This window comes from Thunnus thynnus, chromosome 12 (genome assembly GCF_963924715.1).
Source record: "Thunnus thynnus chromosome 12, fThuThy2.1, whole genome shotgun sequence".
Classification (NCBI taxonomy): Eukaryota; Metazoa; Chordata; class Actinopteri; order Scombriformes; family Scombridae; genus Thunnus; species Thunnus thynnus.
In genome coordinates, this window is record NC_089528.1 from 24,714,562 (window position 1) to 24,733,252 (window position 18,691).

An 18,691-nucleotide genomic window follows, 5' to 3' on the forward strand; every position below is an offset into this window, starting at 1 on the left:
TCATATCATACAGCTCATATACATGATATGCAACATGCTATTGGTCTCTGACCTTTGCTTGTTTGATCACACTCCTGACGTTGTCCAAAAGGACGTCAGACTTCAGCTTGACTTCTTCACTGTGATTAAAGCCCATCAAGCAGAGCTGAGCATCTTCAGCACTGCTGCCAATCATCAGAGAGAGTAAAACTGCCACCTCCATCATCTGAGAGGATATAAGAATGAGGAGAAATCAGTACAAACATTTCCTGTGTTAGCTTATCAGATGTTTTTGGAACAGACCCTTACAGAGGGAGTGAGCTTGTCGTCCTCTTCGTCGTCCTTTTTCTTCTTCCTCCCTCTCCTCCCATGGTCTTCTTCTTCCTCCTCATCGTCCTCATGCTCGGGGTTTGGTGGGAGACAGAAGTCTTGTTTCCGGCTCCAGGTCTGATCGCCGCTCATGTTATCGGAGAGCAGGATGACGGTTCGTCCGGGCAGCGGGGGCACGTTGTAACGACAGGAGATCTGAACCGCCGTCTCCAGAGCTTTGCGGTAACGGTCCAACAGAGCGACAGTGTACTGCCTCTGACTGGATGCACAGACACAAAGAAACACACATGCATGTTTATTTTCTTTTTTTATATATGCATATGACAATTTGTCTGTTATCTTTTTAACTGGTATAACCAAACAAATATCTTATCTGAACCTAATAATTGCACATTTTTTAAAAAAGAAATAGGTATTTTTTGGCAGCATTGTTAGTGTGAAGCTGTTGGTTGGGATGTTTTTGCACTTCCCTAAAGTCACATAAATCAAACAATTTCTGCAGCTCAGTAACATATCTTTCAGTTTTAATTCCTTTGTGTGGCACTCTTGTCTCTGCCTGTTTTTCCGTAGTGACCTTCAAGCAAACTAACCAGTTGCTGTTGCTGCCGCTCCTCAAACATAAACCACTTCCTTTCCCACGCATCACAAAGCTTTTTTTAACAGATAGAGATTGTTTGAAGTTTCGAAAATCAGTCGTTGGGATTCAATAATGCATTTCATCAATTACAGCATTTAATAATTATAAACTGCTAATTATATAACTGCTTAAACTCGAGGGACATTCTCATACTTGGCCTTGAGGAGCTGGGCCTTCTTCAAATTGTATAATCGATAGACAAATGGCACTCCGAGTGTCATCCTCATCCTCCTCCTCTTCACCGTATCCCAGTTCTGAAGTTTGAAGCGTTTGCTCTTGGGAATCTTCTTCAGGATGCCCTTTAGGATTTCGGCGGGGACCGCTTGCTGTGATGCAACGGCTGGAGGACAGAGAGGCAAAGAGGAGGTAATGTATGTGTTCTTCGTTGTGCAGGCTAATATGGTAGTTTGTCGACATATTTTGACAAATATTGAGTTTTGGTTTAGTATTGAAAACTGGCCAATCATATAAATGACTGCTGATATTAGAGAATAAGGCTGGGGTTATTCTGCATTTTGGTTTTTGTCCACAAATCTCATCAAAAAGGCAAAAATCAGCAATGCGTTGGTCCATCTCCTGGTACTTTCTGCTTCCCTACATGTCTGTAACACTCAACCCAGTTTATTAGTTCCTACAGAAGATGTAACTCTTCAAAAATGTCTCACAAACATATAGTTTAATTTTTTTTCTAAAAAAAAAAAGCTTAGTAATTTACTAAAACAATTGGACACTCATTTTTAGCAAACGTTACTCAAACAAGGTTAAACAGTGTATTGTTGGGGACTATGTTAGTCATTTTTACCTGCTGCTACCGCTATTATCATTAGTCATATTTCTATTATTATTGTTGTTGTTGCTGTGCTTCTCTGTGTCTCTCAAACTTCTGTTGTGATTTGGTGCTATACAAATAAAATTGAATTGACTTGACTTACAGCAGGAGGACGGTGTATGTGGGATTTACTCAAAACACCCAGTGCAACGGTGCGGCTGATTTTAATAGTTTTTGGACAACAGGTGAGATCTACTGCATATAATTAATAATATAAATTCGTTGTTGGTTCTGGTCTTTTCATGGGATTTGTTGACAGTAAGAAAAATATAAATTACATTTTTATTCTTCTTTTAAAAGCATTCATAACAGGACTCTCTGCCTTTTACCAAACAATGAGTACATGATATATAACCCAACAGACTTTCTGTGATGTGACTTTGAGTCACGAGTTTTAGTGTCTCTTGATGGATTTGCATCTCACCTGAAGTGTTGAGCTCCATGATGACTTTGTAGGCAGCGAGGAATCTGAAGGGAAACTGTCGGCTCTGAATAACTGCTTTCTGTAAACATGTAAAAAAAACACATATACAGATAACTTAGTGAACTGTGCTGTCAAGAATTTAAATACAAAAACAGAGATAACAACCAACAGACGTAAAAAAAGACTTTTGCTTCGTTTGTTTTTCAATGGAACAAAATACAACATACCGTCATTGTGAACTATAATTTTTCACTTATTTTTTTACTAACTGTATTTGTATTTTAAAATAAGTATTTAGGAAGAGCTTAACTACGGTGCGTCTCACCTTATTGGTCAGTCTGCTGAGGATCTTCTGGTGATGACTCTCACTGATGCCCTGAGTGATCATGTTCCTCAGGTTCCTCAGCATGGCCATGAATGGAAGAGACTTGTTGTCTGCACAGTAGAGACGTTATCTGTCAGTGTGTGTGTGTGAGCGTGGACACATTCGTGTTTGAATGTTTGTAAGTTTGTAATACACAAGTGTGTGTTTTCAAACAAATGTATATGTGGACTTGTGTCTGGTATGTAGAGCGTGTTGTGCTGTACATTATATGCACAAGTAGTTTTAAAGGACCAGTGTGTAAGATTTAGGGGGCTCTATTGGCAGAAATGGAATATAATATTTATAAGTATGTTTTAATTAGTGTATAATCACCTGAAAATAATAATTTTTGTGTTTTCGTTAACATTCGTTAGCTTAGAATGAGCCCTTTATATCTACATAGAGAGCAGGTCCTCTTCCACAGAGCCCGCCATGTTTCTACGGTAGCCCAGAACGGACAAACCAAACACTGGCTGTAGAGAGGACCTTTCACGTTTTTTGCAAGTTTCGTGGTCACTGTAGGTTCTCCTACACACTTGGAAGGGGAGGGGTATTCAGTTGGTTACAATCTGCAACAATCGCTAGACACCACTAAATCTTACACACTGGTCCTTTAACTGTATATTTCTGCATGTCGTCTTTTTTAAATTATTATTTCACATATTGCAATTATTACCAGTATAACAGAACTTATTATAGGAACAAAAAGATAAAAGAAGAAGTTTTTGTGTGATAACTGATTAATTTGTTTGTGATCGTCTTGTCCTGGGACAAGATGGATGAGTGATGACACTACTTTGGCCAGCAAGCGTCTGCATGTTGCACAATTAAACGCCAAGATGCAACTTTTTTTTTTTAAACACACATATGAGGAACTTGTGTAAATATGAAACAAACAACTGCTGGAAAAAAAGCCTCCAGTCAAATTTCACTAGATACATTCATGGAGCATCTTGACATTTTGAAGGCAATTTTTTAAAAACTGTACATATATATATACACTCATCAGACCTATGAGCTTCTCCCAGGTGGCGGCCTTGTTGCCCTCCTGACTGAGCAGCCGTTCCCACGTCTCTGGCTGTTTCAGCTTCATTCGCTGACTGGCTCTCTCTCTGTCCCAAACACCTTTCATCCCACTGCGGGTGAACGCCTTCAGGTCAGCAGGATACCTGGGACAAACACACCACACAGCATGAAGTGGAAGCAGGACACGCCCAGAGACAGTGGTAAAGTCACTCGCCTCTAGTACGACAAAGATATCACAAAAGGAGAGTGAAGCATTTTTCTCCCACGTCTCCATTCCTCTGTCTACCTTCACACTGTCTAAAGAATGCATTAAAGAAACACTGAAGGACAGTAAATGTTCAGTTTCCTCTGAAGAAACACTCTTAAGTAACAGAGATTGTAGTTCTTGTGCAGGCAGCTGGACTATTGTGCACATTTTCACTTGCCAGAAATTTGCATTTGTGTGTTGGTGCATGTAAAACTGATGCAAACACTAAAAGATATTTTATACAAACACAAAATGTAAAGTATTTTTACACTTCCTAGAAATAGAACACACAATATAAATTTTATTTTCCACCACAGGAGAAAAGAAATGAGGAGTAAATTGAAGTAGAATGTTATATCTGGGCTCGCTCTGTGTGAAAAATACTTAACAGCTACTTTAATTTAACCAACTGATTAAGTGATACATTAAGCATGTACAGGCTCTGTGGAAGTCATCAGTGTGTGTGTGTGTCTTACTTTCTTCCCAGGATGGCCATAACGTGTTCAGCTGGTTCTTTAATGTGAAGCTTCTTGATCATCTTCTTCATACTGAACTCACTCTGCTTTTTATCCACCACCACTTTTTTGCCTTCTACCTGCAGCTGCATAAACACAAACACTGTTACAATCAAGACGTTTCCCGGTGTGCCGCTACGCAAAGAAAACTCTGTGACAGAAAGTGTGCAGGAAATATAAACGTTCTTGTAAAACACCAAGAAGAGTGGTTTTAGTGATCAGAAATTATATCAATTCTTATTACAAATACGGTTTTAAATTCATAATCTGCAATAGATACAAATCTCCAACACTACATTGAATATGACTCAAAATTTAAAAACAACCAAAAACTGTATTTCATGACACAATATAAAAGTATATTGACTCACAAGTTTCTTCAGCATAGATGCATCTGATCTGAGCAAATTCGCCCACTTTTTCAGCTGCGCATCAGTTGGTTTCTGGAAATCACAGATAATGTATGTAGAACAAACTATTCATTAAGTGTTCATTACGAGAAATTAGACTTTTCACCATCTATTCTACGAAAAGAGAAACTATGCACCAGCTGAGACAACTTAAGAGTGCGTGGGTTTAAATGTTTTTGTTACCATAAGAGAGATCAGGAAACACACTTAACAGTCTCATTAACAGACAGTTCTCTATCTCTGTATTAGTAAAAGGGCTGTAATATTGTTAATAAATGTATTTAATGTGTTTATATCTACAGAAATTATAAAACAAGAGAATGAAAACAAATTTTTCTATACCTTGCCTTTGCGTCTGTTGCGGCTGTGCTTGCAGCGGTGTTTGCGTGTGTTGTATTTGGCCAGCTGATACTCGCTGAACTGCTTGAACTTGTCGGCCATCGCCTTCTTCAGGCACATCGGCAGCGAGCGGCTGAAGCACTGGAAACAGACAAACGTGTGGTTTAGACTGGACAGAGAGGTGGGGGGGGCGACACATCGAGATTCAACCATAGATGCTCATTAAGACTCACTGTGCTGTAGATTCTCACTACTTCCAGCCAATCTGAGGGCAGCTGTACAGCAGCGCAGAAGTATCTGCGGACATGAGGCTTGGTGGAAGGCTGATTGGCAGCCAGAGCCAGTAAGAAGTTTGCTGTGATGCGGATGTTCAGCTCCTGTCGGGTGTAAACTGCCACCTGGATGAAAAAAGAAAGAACAGACTATATATATGACTGATGAAAATGATTCTGACCTCTCACTGCTGCACTGTGCACTGTCACTACTGAACCAACTTCACTCGGTTACATCAGAATATCTGATCTGAGAATGAAAAAGTTTCAATGTTTCAATTCATAACGCAATAGATTTTTTTCTAGTCAATGGGGTCTATTCAATCTTTAAAGTTGTTGTCTTATATTGTGTACTCCCCCCTTTCTTAAAACATATTTAAACATTTCCTATGTATCAAGTGATTTTCTATGATTACTGTATTTTTTGACAATGAGTGTTTTTCTGGTTTGCTTTGCTAGATTAGTTGAGTATGACGTCATGAGGTAATCTATTTTTTTGCAGATATATTGTATATCTTGCTTTATCATGTTATCTATTAGCCTGATGAAGACGTACTAAGGTCGAAACGTTGCCAGTTAAGTTCATATAAAAGTCCACATTCAGAGTGTAGATACGCTCTGCTTGTTTCTGCAAATAAAAAAACAGCCTCAGATACACCAACAAACACGAAGACATGCGTCCGCACCTTGAGAAGAAACTGCGGGTCGTTGACGGAAATGTCCTTCGCTAGGTTTTTGATCCTGGTCCACACACTCTCCTCCGAGTCCCAGTCTTTCTGTCCTGGCGGAGTACACTTATTGACCAAGGAGCAACACACGGTGTTCAGCAGGAGATACTGAAGGACAAGACAGGAAGGCGATGAAGAATGAATTATTTACAGCTCATAAGAGTCACTTTAATTACTGCATGAAATAAGAAGACAGGACACAGGAGGGCCTTGAAGACAGCACCAAAAACTAAACAAAATAAAGACTATTTACATATGACATTCAGTATCCTGTATAATATCTTCTTCTACCTTTTTATCTTTCATCTCCTCTTCAATATCTTCTTTTCCTCTATCAACTTCAGCAAACTCCTCCTGTCTGCTGACTATAGTTTGGTCGTGTTCCTGGTTGCTCATCTCTGTTTCCAGGACAGGTAACTCCATGGTTGAGCCAGCATCCTCCTCCTCCTCCTCCATCTCCTTCTCCTCTTCTGGCAACACATCATCTTCCTCGGAGTATTGCTGATTAAAAAAACATCAGGTGAAAACATTAGTACCACAAAATGAGATTATTCAGAATATTTCACTTAAGAGTATCACCATTCCAGTTAATTTCATTATCAGTTTGTGCAAAAAAGTTAAAAAATGAAGAGCATCTCATGTACCACACTTGTTTCTTCAAAACAGGCTTCAGATATTTCCTCTCTGCCTTCATCTCCTCTGTCGCCCTTCTTCTGTTCTCCGTCCAGACCGGGATGAAGGAACGAGGGAGGATGAGCAAAGCGATTGAGCAGAGCACCGCTGGCCAGAGATGTGGAGAGCAGAGAGTTAATGGGGATCGATGTCGAGGAGGTTAAGGGAAAGGAGAGACGGGATGAAGCGCTATTTAGGAGCTTGTTCTCGGTGCTGAGGAGGGAGGGCGAGAAGGAGGAGCTGAAGAGGAGGGTGGAAGACGTGGAAGGCAGGCTGGAGGGCTGGAGAGACGGGCAGGAGGAGGGCTGCACTGCAAAGGTTAAAAGGGGAGAGCTTGGCTGTGGTATCAGCGTGGACGTCGGCACTAGATACTTATTCTCCAGATTCGGAGGAGCATAGCTGGAAGCCAAACTTCTCCCACATGTGGCCTGCTGCTGCTGCTGCTGCTGCTGCTGCTCTCCCGGGGCCACGTTTGGCTGCTGCAAAGTCAGCTCCCTCATCTCTGTAGAGAAACACATCAATCAGAAGGTCAAAGGTCATCACAAATCTGAGCTCCACCTCTTACTGACAAACACAAACCTTCAAAACCCTATACAGCATGAAGTATAGCGATGTATAAGCTGTTAAGTAGCATTCCTTTAACTGTTTAAACAAGCATTGTACTACAGTAGTTAAGGGTGTGTTGCTTAAAGAAAACCATCCATAAAAAGGGAGCAAAGTCTGGACAAAGTCCGCATAGATTAGAGAGAGTTTCATTAGACACCAGGAGCACAGTAATGCATATATAACATTAAAAAAATAGTAAAATACTATGGAAATCAGAAATCCTCCACACAGTAGTATATGTCAGCCAAGTACTGGTGAAACTGTTGAAAAGTATTTTGCCAAATTGAAGAGACACCCGAAATCCAGCTCTGGACCACATTAGAACTCTTCCACTGCAAGAAAATGTTTAAATAAACACCAATAAGTTTTAATAAGATGAAGAACTGAGTTTTTGGTGTGCTCCAATCTCCTTCATGTTGACAAAATACCACTTTATATTCATGTAAATGTAAAGTTTAAACTGCTAGACTGTGTGGAGGAAAATCTGTTATTTAGCTATAAGACAGAAAATCATATCACTACAGCTACTGGCCTAAACTGAGACCACGGACAAGGTGTTTCCTCTCACAACTTCTCTGTTATGACTCAAGTTTGCATAGGTGTGGTAGGTAGTAATGCTTGACGCAGACAACTCACCGCAACGAACACAATTTTAACACCGCAGACAGGTCGCCGACTCTGAAAAAAACGTGTCTCTTGATGTTTAATATCAGCCTTTGGTGTCATGTGGAGTCATTCAGTGGGTTGAAGCGATGAATCGGTTCCAGTTTACAGTAAATTTCCTCATACGACCAGCTGCCTGGTTAGAGAGCGCTGATTGGTGGGTAATATTGTGTACTTTTTTACCGTAATAACGCACATATCGGTGCCTACTCCCAAATTATTAAAATTAAAAAGTCAAATAAGGGCTAGAATGTAAAAGCAGCATAAACAATAATCGCTTACAAATCGCTTACAAACACAAAAATATATTAACGTGAATATATTCTTTAATGTTTAGATTTTCCCCCTCCACTTTATTTATAGAAAGCGTCACTTACAACATGTGACATTAAAAAAGAAACAGAAAATAATTAGGTATCATAATAAAATAAAGAAAACATACAGGACTTCACTTTCAGTTTGTTAATACAGTCAACATGATAACTAATAATAATAATAAATAATAGATAAATAACTTTACAGAAAAGGTAGGCAATAAAATCTGTTTTGTTTTGTTTTTTAAATCATTGGAGTGTGCTAACTGTATGCGCACATTTCTGATTTTTTATGCGTTGGGAGTTTTTTTTTTTTTTTTTTTTAACCTTCATTAAGTACAATAAACAACGTTACATTCTTAAGAACAAAATGCCAGATGGAGTTCACAAACAACACATAAGAAATAGAAAGAAAAAATAATTAAAATAAGAATAAAAACAGCGAATACCTAAATAAGTACATAAATAAATAGAATAATAATAGGATAGAATAGAATAATAGACTAGTTAAATAAAGACATTAAAAAATACACTCATTTAGAGTTTTTACAGCCTTCTTATTAGTGCAGGTCACATTCTTTAAGAAAAACTGAGAAGGGAGTTTTTTGTTGACAAACTTACATCTATAAATATGAAACTTAGCTAAAAATAATAATAAAATCTCATGATGAACATGTGTTTCTCTTTCTGTTCTGTTGTAACTTAAGAAAAAACAAACAAACTGGGACAAACGGGAAACACGATGACGTTACCGTAACTGTGTGTGTGTGCGGCTCATAGGAGGAAGCGAGAACGCTCTATTTCCGCTGCAGTAGCGACAAACGGGCACGTCAAAAAAGAAAGGAAAATGTGGACAGAAAGGACAAACTGAGGCCACAGAAGCGACGTCGGACTACTTCTAACGTCCTCGTAGAGCTCGGTTGCCAGGCAGTGGTTATTATTTAAACCTCATAGCCGAATATTTGACAGTTTAAGGGTCGTTTTGAGGTGAACTCGTCCACCTTGTTGTGTCGCGGTTCGCGTTGAGGAAGCAGCTCGGCTGAATTAGCTGCAGCCGGCCAGAGATGGGGACGAGAGCAAGCCGCCTACAGGAAGAGCCGGTTCCCTCTGCTTTCGGAAAAGATGGCACAAAGCGGGATTCCTACCGGCGCCCCCGCTGTACCAGGCCCACCAGTCTCATGGTGGACTTCTCCGGGAGCTTTGAGGACACGGAGGCCAACCGGAGCCGCTCGGAGGAAGGCAGCGACTCGGACCTCGGGCAGCATGGGGCGAGCGCCGACGGCAGCCCCGCTGACCACCACAGCATCCCCTCCAGCATCAGCCAGGCGTCACCTGCGGACGACAACAACAGCGAGGGGAAGCCCGAGGAGGACGGGAATGTGAGCCCGGAGGCTCCCGTCGACGCGGAGCACCAGCCCGAAGTGGAGACAGGCCGCACGCCCCACCGCACTTTTTCCGAGCGGCTGCCCGGGAATCGGCACTCTTCCGCCCGCAGCGTCGGCGCAAGATCCGCCCGGGTCCGAGGCACACACCAGCGGCCGGTGTCAGAGGCTTGGATCGGCCTTTACCGTGTCAACAACCGACATGGCAGTAAGTTAACATATTCACACAAAGCGGCAGCATTTTTCCATACATGTAATTTCTCTTTTTTTTTTCAAGCTTTTGTGCCCTATAAGTAACACTAAACCACAATAACTGGCTGGCCTCCAACAGAGGTTGATTGTGTTTTCTGTTTGTAGATGTTAACACAGCTCAAATGCGATTTTTCAAGCTTGACAAATAAAGCAAAACAAAATGACCCAACATCTAAATACCTTAATGAGACAGAAATTCTGCGCACGACGGTCAAAGATTCCATAAAACAGCTGATATGTATCCCCCCCCAAAAAACAGAAGAGGTGACATGTGATCAGACAAAAAATAATAGGAATGTGAATATAACGACCAAGAAATGTGTAAAGATGGTTCACTTGACTCAGACATAACAGTGACATGACATGAGTCACTGTGCAGTAACCCTGTAACACTATAATACCCACTGTAGTCACAGATTATATATAGATTTTAGTTCAAAATACAAAATGTGCAACAAAATATCTACATATTCATCACTGTATATTTTAGCAGCTTGTCTATACTGTGCATAACCACCGACTGCATGTATATAAAGTAACATCACTTTCTCTTTGCACTACTTGTATCCTGTTTACAGACATTGTGAGTTGTCGTCTACTTATTTCTATATTTATGTTCCTATATTTCCACCCACTTACTTGTAGGTAGAGAACAGTGATATGGTTATGTTGAATTATCTTTGTTTTCCATTGTTAATCTTTCTGAACATTGTTGCGTGTAAGTACATTGAGATCTACTAGAAACTGGAGTCAAATTCCTTGGATGCGTAAACATACTTGGCCAATAAAGCTGATTCTGATAACAGTAAAAAAAATATATTCCAGGGAAAAAAAAGAAACATTTCACCCCACAGCAGTCTTTAAGGTCAAGAAAAGCTGTTTGAACTCCAAGACAGCACTTGTTTTATATCAAACTATTGATTTTGTATCAAAATATCTCCCGTCACAACCCACAATCTACCCAGTCTGAAATTAAAATGGATTATTTGAGGAATTTACATTCCTGAACAGATAATCTTCTTTCCCGTGCTTGCATGACGACTGTATTAATCAGAGACCCCATTGTACGAAGCAGAGCCGGTGGTGTAAAACTAGAAGTGGTGACATACAAACTCTTTCATGTCTCAAAGCCTATTGACAGTGGTCGTCAACGGTTATTCCTGCAGCTCGCAAGTTCAAAACATTAAGTAACCAACCGTCGCTCTGCGGTTAAAGTTCAACAGAAGGGGAACATGAGTTTGTAGAGGAAGTAAAATTGCCTTTTTTGGTCCGGATTAGATCATCAAACGCAAAGAAATGTGGCGGGGTGACGACGAACGTGGCATTTCGTGCCAAAACACAACAGGGTGGTGGTGGGTTTCCCAGGCCAGCCCTCTAGCAAGTGTAGAGAAATGGGTCAAAACTTGACATGCCCGCTCAGTGCTGCCTGGCAGCGGCTCCTACATGGAGGAGGAGAATGTAGGGCAGCAAGGCACCGTCCCATCCGTGGACGGCTGTGGCCATGGCAGCCCGGAGTCACTGTTTTCTGTGGCGCGCGCAGTCAAATAAAGCCTCAGACTATTTGGGGTCAGTTACACTCAAGGTAACATCATTCGCGCTGTCTCCAGGACGAGAATACAGCTCTTACACTTTGCTGACTGTGTAAAGTCGGCCCAGTGTAATCTAGATGTCCGAACACGGGGTGCCTGCGCTCAATGTGATGTGTGCATCATCTATCATTTATGTCTCGCCGTGACACGACGGAGTGTTAATCTGGACTCCGTTGTCTCCGTGCAGATATCCGCTGTCCTTTCTGCTCGAAGCCTTTCCCGGGGGGTCGGATTGAGGATCACCTGTTGAGCTGCCTCACATCTCCTCCCTTACCTTACAATAGTAAGTATCACATCACGGAAATGACTCCAACGGATGTGTTTTTTTTTAAAATAAAATAAAAAAAGGCTGGAAACGCTGATGGTTTCTCTGTGTGTGTGTGTGTGTGTGTGTGTTTACAGCGGATGTGCTCAGTAAAGACAGCGGCGAGTGCTCCATCTGTTTGGAGGATCTGGTACAGGGAGAGACCATCGCCAGGCTGGCCTGCCTGTGTGTCTACCATAAGAGGTAACCAAGCTCACGTTCATAAAATAATAAAATGCGGACAGATAAAACAGAAAAGGAGAGCGGTAGAATGCAAATGAGCGCAGGTGAGATTGTGCACACGGTTGTAAAAGTGTATTTAGTTGTTTCCAGATCTGAAAGAGTGTGGTAACCAGGCTGAGTTTCTGTAAATTAAGGAAGCAAAGGTTGTTTTTGTACAAGCGCACATATCACTACTCATACTGATAATCACAGCAGCGACCCGTTGTCCTCGACTATGATGTGATGTTCTCAGAAGGTATCGTGTTTAGAAACTGTCGAGCAGCATCATTTTTGAACATACTGCAAAATTAGGGCTGCAACTGATGATTATTTTCATTATTGATCAGTTGTTTGCTCCATAAAGTGTCAGAAAATGGTGAAAATGTCAATCAGTGTTTCCCAAAAATCCAAGATGACGTCCTAAAATGTCTTCTTTTGTCCCGAGCAACAGTCTACAATATAAAGATATTCAGTTTACTGTCATAGAAACTATCAATAAATTTAAATTGCTGATTAATTTAGTAGTTGGCAACTAATCCAGTAAGTGCAGTTTCAAGAGTGACTTGATAAATACCTCAGTCTTCTAATAATTTAGTATGCAAGTACATAACATGGATATTTGTCAGCAGAGATTTCACAAGTGTCACAACAACAGCACGATCATTAAAAAGTAATCAGATGTAGTCACAGATCCACCAGATCAGCCGGCCAAGTGTTTTATAAGAGTTTGGAAACTTCTAGGAAAAATAAATAACCGTGACACTGTGAAAGGACCACTATTGCTTAACGCTACGCATGTTTCAGCCCATTTACTACAAATCATGAGCAAGTCATTCTCGAAGCATGCTGTAATGTCGAAGAGTTTTTCCCCCAAACTTCCAAGGAGCTTTTCTTCGTTTCCTGTAAATTTCAGCACAGTTGTGAGAATGGATTTGCTGAGACATGAAATACACAGAGATTAGGCAATCTGCCATAAGGAAGATCATTTATGCTTCTTTTTTTTCTTCTTCTTCTTCTTCTTTTTTTTTTTTTTTTTGGTCAAAGGTATCATTGTTTGTTCAAGGTGTTGTAAAATCAACAACAATAAGCAGACGTGATACGAGAGAGAGAACGTTGACACTCGGGATTAAATCAGATACGTTCAGCTCAGATAAAGAAACCATAAAACACATCTGTCTTTTGTATCGATGGAAAAAGTGTCGGCTCTCCGTTTTGTACCACAGGTTTTTATTTTTTTTAATTTTTTTAGGTGTGGCCTTTTGGCTGTTGTAATTGCAAATTCTGGTCCGCCCAGTGGAGCAGCTGAGATTTGGAAAAAACCTTGAATTTCAGAATCAAAAAAAAAAAAAAAGACGACAGAGCCGAACATAATCACACAGTACAACAAAGCCGCGTACTACATGAGGAAAGTAGAGTTGCATTTATTAGCGATTAGCTCATGAGCTCCTGCTTTCTGGCGTCTTTTACTCCTGGTCCCGTCTCACTTAAGAAGCCAGAGAGCCCTTAAACTTAATCACAGCCCACTGCGGTGATTACATTTAGTCTGGTTTCACACTGGGAGTAAGTGGATTAAGTCATGCGGGAGACGCTGCTGTCAAAAACACACCGTAAGAGCTTTTTGGCACATTAACATGAGTTAATCAGAATGTAATAACGTCTCCGTGTCTCCACCTCTTTGTCTGTAGCTGCATTGATTCCTGGTCCAAGGTGAAGCCCTGCTGCCCCGAACATCCCTTCGATTGACTCACAGGTCACATGTGTTCCCCGCAGTGGCCAACCAGACTCAGGTATGTGTGTGTGTGAGTGTGTGTGTGAGTGTGACTCAATAACCAGGACATGAAACTAGTCACAGTGTTCAGCATAACAATGCGTCTGTTGAGATAATGCAAGCATCTGGGTTCCCACGGCTCCTTGAAATCCTTTAAAGTTTGTGAATTTGAGGGGGTAAAAAAAATTTTTTTAAAAATCAAGGCCTTTTTTGAGAGAAGACATAAATAGATGTGGGTCATTGAAAGTGCTTGAAGAAGGCGAGAGACCACATAGTCTGTGAGCTTCTGTAACGCCTGCTAGTTCTCATTATAAAAACTCTGTGTTGTAACAGTGATTAATCCTGATCCGTGTCTCAAACTATTCCGTGTTGGGGGCCTTGAATTTGAGGCGACTGGAGCCTGGAAAAGTTCTTGAATTTGATGTTTAAGAAGGCGTGGGAACCCTGAGACAAACCTAAACCATGTTTGTGAGAAGCAGCTATGACGTAATAAACCAGAATCTACAAAGGTGTCGCTAGAGTAGAAGATAGCGGAGCTGCGACTAACGATTATTTTCACTATCGATTAATCTGCTGATCATTTTCACAAGTAATCGATTAATCATTTAGTCTATGAGATGTTTCTCAAGGAAAAGAGCAAACAGTCACATTTGAGAAGCTGGAACCAGAAAATGTTTGTTGTTTAAAAAAATGATTATTTATCATCATCATTTATCAAAATATATAAAAATATTTGCTGTCAATCAACAAATTGATTAATTGACGGATCTCTAGATTATAGCCCACTTCATAGCAAAATAGCGTATTGCATAATAACACAGAAGAGTCACAAGGACGACTGTGATTCATTTGGTCAATGTGGAATCTGCAGGCTACAGTAAATACAAAAGAAATGACATAATCAGTGTCAAACATTAGCTCATCAACAATAATTACTCATCATTTTCATTTTTAGGGATGGGTATTTTTTGATATTTGATTTTCTGGAATGTTTTAACACTAGTGCCGATGTGATAGCTGCATTTTGGCACCAATATCAAAACTTACTACGTCATCAAAACCATATTTAGAATCTGACACAAAAAAAAGCCCAAAAACTGCAGATTAAATGATTTTCTAATTTCAAGCAGTAAAATTAGCAGAATGTGGATTTAAATGAGGAATTAAACAAGATTAAAAAAAATCTGAGCTGATGCCAGTTTTCAGGACTCTTGTGCTCTTGTGGACACATTGTGGTCGGTAGCAGCTGTATTTATTACACAGCCAATGTAAACAGATGTTGCCAGTAAACAGATGTTTCCTGCATTGAGTTTAACGTGTTTGAAAGACATAAGATGAAAACGGTCACAACACCAAACATCAGCGTCAACAGGCATTGAGTTTTCCCAGAGAGGAAAGACACCGATGTAGGCTGATGATATTTTATAGACTAAACAGTTAATTGAAAATGAAAATAATCGTTGGTTGCAGCCCTAAATTGATTTCAGTCATATTTCACAGCCTTGTTGTAGACTATATTTAAATACAGTCATTACAGGATGCACCACTAATGGTCACTTTGTCTCTTTTTTTTCTCCACTCTTACAGGAGACTACACTGAATCCCAATGAAATCTCAATAAAAAAAAATGTGTAATTGAACAAATTAAAACCCACTGTCCCTCTCAGACGCAAACCTTTTTTATTTGAGCGGAGAACAGACGATCCTAAGAGGAAAGCTACAGATAGCGACGCCCCCCGACGCTCTCCAATCCGGATCAGTCCATTCGAACCCGGTCTAGACCATTTCAAGCAAACTCAAACTCCCAACAGTACAAAGCCAACAACAGCAGCCGCTCCGTCTAAATCTCCGGTCGAGACCCCCCTTTGTTGGAACAGAAGCGGATGGGTTCCCGTTTCTATTTTTAATGGACTTGAACGAGCAGAACATACAAAAAAAAAAAAAAAATATGACAAATAAAATATTATCATCCCAGAAACGATGGAACTTGCCCCCAGAAAGATGTTGAACTTGGGGAGGAACGCAAAAACAAACAAACAAACAAACAAACAAAAAAGTTGTCTTAACTGTGACTCTGGATCCTCTCCTGTGTATTTTTTCTCCCTCTGAACGGGATCGGTCATTTTATCAAGTATTTTGCAAAAAGAGTATTGTTCCATGTCATACATCGGATGAATGTTTCTTTCCTCGGCTAAACCCCCCAAATGAACCGACCTCATACTGAAAGCGTGAACTGTTACCATACAAACGTTGCTTTATTTTTTTGAGCTAGCTGGAGGTTGAGGGCTTGTTTTTTTTTTTTTAATTTTTTTTTTTTTTATTGGTGAATGGGGGGGCCGCCGTCGCTTGGTGTTTTTTCTGTTTTCTATTATCTGTAAACATTTCAGGGGAAGTTTGGGGGCTTTTTTTTTTTTTTCTGAGTAGGTCAGTTTCTTGTAGGTGGTTAAGTTAGCGCTGAGTTTAATGTGCTGCTACTTGGTGAGTGTTTTTTTTTTAGGAAGGTTTGTAGGCATTTCATAGGGCCATAGTAGCGCTGGTGTTGGCACCGATTTGAGCACTTTTGTCCCTCAAGGCTGATTTTTCTTTTTTTTTGTTTTGTTTGTTTGTTTTACACAAAGTCTGGGATAAAGTTGTGTGTGTGTTTGTGTGTGTGTGTGTGTGTGCATATGCGTCCAGATGATGACCAGGGACAGGAAATGTCCTGAGCATGACTGTATATTCTTAGGAAAAGTGTGTGTGTGTGTGTGTGTGTGTGTGTGTGTGTGTTTACTGTAAATCGCCCACAAGTCTGCTTGGTCAAGCGGGTTTTTTTTTTTTTTTTTTTAAACTTATGTCACTCTTGCAACATCCTGTTAACGTGTGGCATTGGTACGCAAACGTGGATCACGGTCTACTCTGAATGCGGTTTGGGTCCCGCTACCCCCCCTCTCCTCTCTTCTCCCTCTTCATTCTCAAACACTCTCTGGGGTATAGTCCGGATTTTTTGGACCAGACCCGAAGCGACGGTTTTCGCCATCTGGTTATTCTAATGCCAGATCGGGGAGGGATAAAGGGACTGAGGGATGTATTTTTGGGGCATGTTTACACCATGTGGTATCTGCCTCCCCCCCTCCCCCACCCCCCTTTCCCGACACTGGAGGCTATGGACAGATGATGGTTAATAATTACATAACTAGCCCCCCCTCCTCCCCGTCCCTATTTTTAGGATTTTAGCTATTATATTACCACATTATGATCATGATTATCGCTTAATGTGCTACATGGCTTTCCTTTGCCTTTTTCTCTGTGTGTGTGTATGTGTGTGTGTGCTGATTGCCTTTGCCTGGTGAAGGGGTTCTTGTGCAAGCAGGTTATTTGTAGTGTGGGATTTTTTTTTTTTTAAATGGCTGAACTGAGGTGGAAGCCCAACAGCGAAGCGAGGCTGCTCGACAGATGCTGTCTGATACAGGTTGTGCCCAGGCCAGGGGGGGAAACTGGGAGAGAACAAAAAAAAAAACAAAAAAACAAAAAAAAAAAACATGAATTGATTGCTTTCGCTGCCTGCTCAAAAGGCGAGTCGGTTCCATGTGTTAAAATCTCTTTCCTGCAGTGGTTATGGATCAGCACAGAGGTCGGCCCGGTGCACGGGTTTCCTACCGGCCAGATTGTTCACCCTGGCCCTTTTTTTTTTTTTTTTTTTCCTCTTGTAGTCCCTGGTATCCTGCAGTCTGAGGTGCTACGACTTGTCCCGCCACTAGAGGGCAGCCCTGTGCATGTTTCTCATATATATATTTTTTTTGTATTGGAGAATAGAAAACTAATGCCAAAAGTCTGCCTGTATGTGCATTGGAGGCATAGTGTGAGAGAGTGCCGAGGACGAGGTGCATTGATCATTAGATGTTACATTTGTTGTGGTGATAAGTTATGACGTTGTATACTTTGGCTGGGAGGGGTGGGGTGTTTGTGTGTGTGTGTGTGTGTGTGTGTGTGTTTTTGGGGGGGGGGGGGTTGGGGGGGGGAGGTTTTGGTGGTGGTGGTTGGGTTGTCGATAAAGATAACAGGACAATCTAAAAACCCCACGTTACTCTCGTTTTATTTCTTACCCCCTCTAAGCTGTGTGGTGCAATACCTCAATTTTTACCAATGCTAACTAAACGCTCTGTGTACAAACTAGCTCCTCTCCAACCAAGGATGGTATTTTGTATAAATGTCCCTAAATCCTTGGTTTTGAAAAGCAGGGCACCCGATTTTTTCCCCCCTGTCTGCCCTGCGCTTTGAGACCGATGTATTAGATGAGAATGTTTTTCAAAGAGTCACCACCGTGGTTTCTGCATCCCCAAGATATGGACAATCTGCCTTTTACTCTGGTATAAAAACAAATTGAATTTTATTTATTAAATTGTAAATATGTAATGCAATTCAAGAAAATGGCTTGGTCTTTGTCTGTTCATTATACTGTTTCTAAGCTCCGATCTTTTGTATGTCTCAGAAATTGTTTTTATATGTATTTTTTACAATAAATATGTGTGAGAGATGTTTTGTGGATGTGTGTTCTTGTGTGTTTTTAAGTGTCAACAAGGCATTTGTGGTTGTTTGTGTGCGGTTTAGTGAGATCTAAAACAGGAAACACTTTCCTGAATGAGAGTATTTAAATGAATCTTAACAGTACTAAATGATGTCACAAGCAAATCTTTTAAAACTACTTTCAAAATAATGGTATCCTACTTTATTTAGTGACTCACAAACTAACTCTATTAATTCTGTAGTGTTTCAAAATGAAGCTGCAAAAATGTGAGTTTCATGTCAGCTCTAAATTCTATAATGCTCCATGATAAAAGTT

At 40.6% G+C, this 18,691-nt stretch overlaps 2 protein-coding genes across 2 annotated transcripts in view; one reads left to right on the forward strand and one right to left on the reverse strand.

The window, feature by feature from the left end:
* Window positions 1-8,184, reverse strand: part of tep1 (telomerase-associated protein 1) — a 32,158-nt gene extending 23,974 nt beyond the window's left edge. The window contains exons 1-14 of the mRNA XM_067606501.1: window positions 8,015-8,184; window positions 6,745-7,274; window positions 6,392-6,601; window positions 6,059-6,208; window positions 5,334-5,498; window positions 5,104-5,241; window positions 4,723-4,794; window positions 4,313-4,437; window positions 3,575-3,732; window positions 2,525-2,634; window positions 2,200-2,278; window positions 1,100-1,286; window positions 289-568; window positions 53-205 (exon numbers count right to left, since the gene is read on the reverse strand). Coding sequence (XP_067462602.1) covers window positions 53-205; window positions 289-568; window positions 1,100-1,286; window positions 2,200-2,278; window positions 2,525-2,634; window positions 3,575-3,732; window positions 4,313-4,437; window positions 4,723-4,794; window positions 5,104-5,241; window positions 5,334-5,498; window positions 6,059-6,208; window positions 6,392-6,601; window positions 6,745-7,272 — 2,355 coding nt within the window. The 5' untranslated portion in view covers window positions 7,273-7,274; window positions 8,015-8,184. The remainder of the gene's footprint in view (window positions 1-52; window positions 206-288; window positions 569-1,099; window positions 1,287-2,199; window positions 2,279-2,524; window positions 2,635-3,574; window positions 3,733-4,312; window positions 4,438-4,722; window positions 4,795-5,103; window positions 5,242-5,333; window positions 5,499-6,058; window positions 6,209-6,391; window positions 6,602-6,744; window positions 7,275-8,014) is intronic.
* Window positions 8,185-9,142: 958 nt separating this feature from the next.
* zgc:66427 (uncharacterized protein LOC406256 homolog) lies at window positions 9,143-18,385 on the forward strand. Its single transcript, XM_067606506.1, has 5 exons — window positions 9,143-9,945; window positions 11,766-11,861; window positions 11,981-12,086; window positions 13,790-13,891; window positions 15,460-18,385. The coding sequence occupies exons 1-4, from the start codon at window positions 9,420-9,422 to the stop codon at window positions 13,845-13,847; spliced, it is 786 nt and encodes a 261-aa protein (XP_067462607.1). The 5' UTR covers window positions 9,143-9,419; the 3' UTR covers window positions 13,848-13,891; window positions 15,460-18,385.
* Window positions 18,386-18,691: the final 306 nt, after the last annotated feature.

Coding starts and splice junctions, on each gene's coding strand:
- zgc:66427 (XM_067606506.1), top strand. CDS start 9,420: ATGGGGACGAGAGCAAGCCGCCTACAGGAAGAGCCGGTTCCCTCTGCT. Junction 9,946..11,765: donor TGTCAACAACCGACATGGCA/GTAAGTTAACAT, acceptor GTCTCCGTGCAG/ATATCCGCTGTCCTTTCTGC. Junction 11,862..11,980: donor TCCTCCCTTACCTTACAATA/GTAAGTATCACA, acceptor GTGTGTTTACAG/CGGATGTGCTCAGTAAAGAC.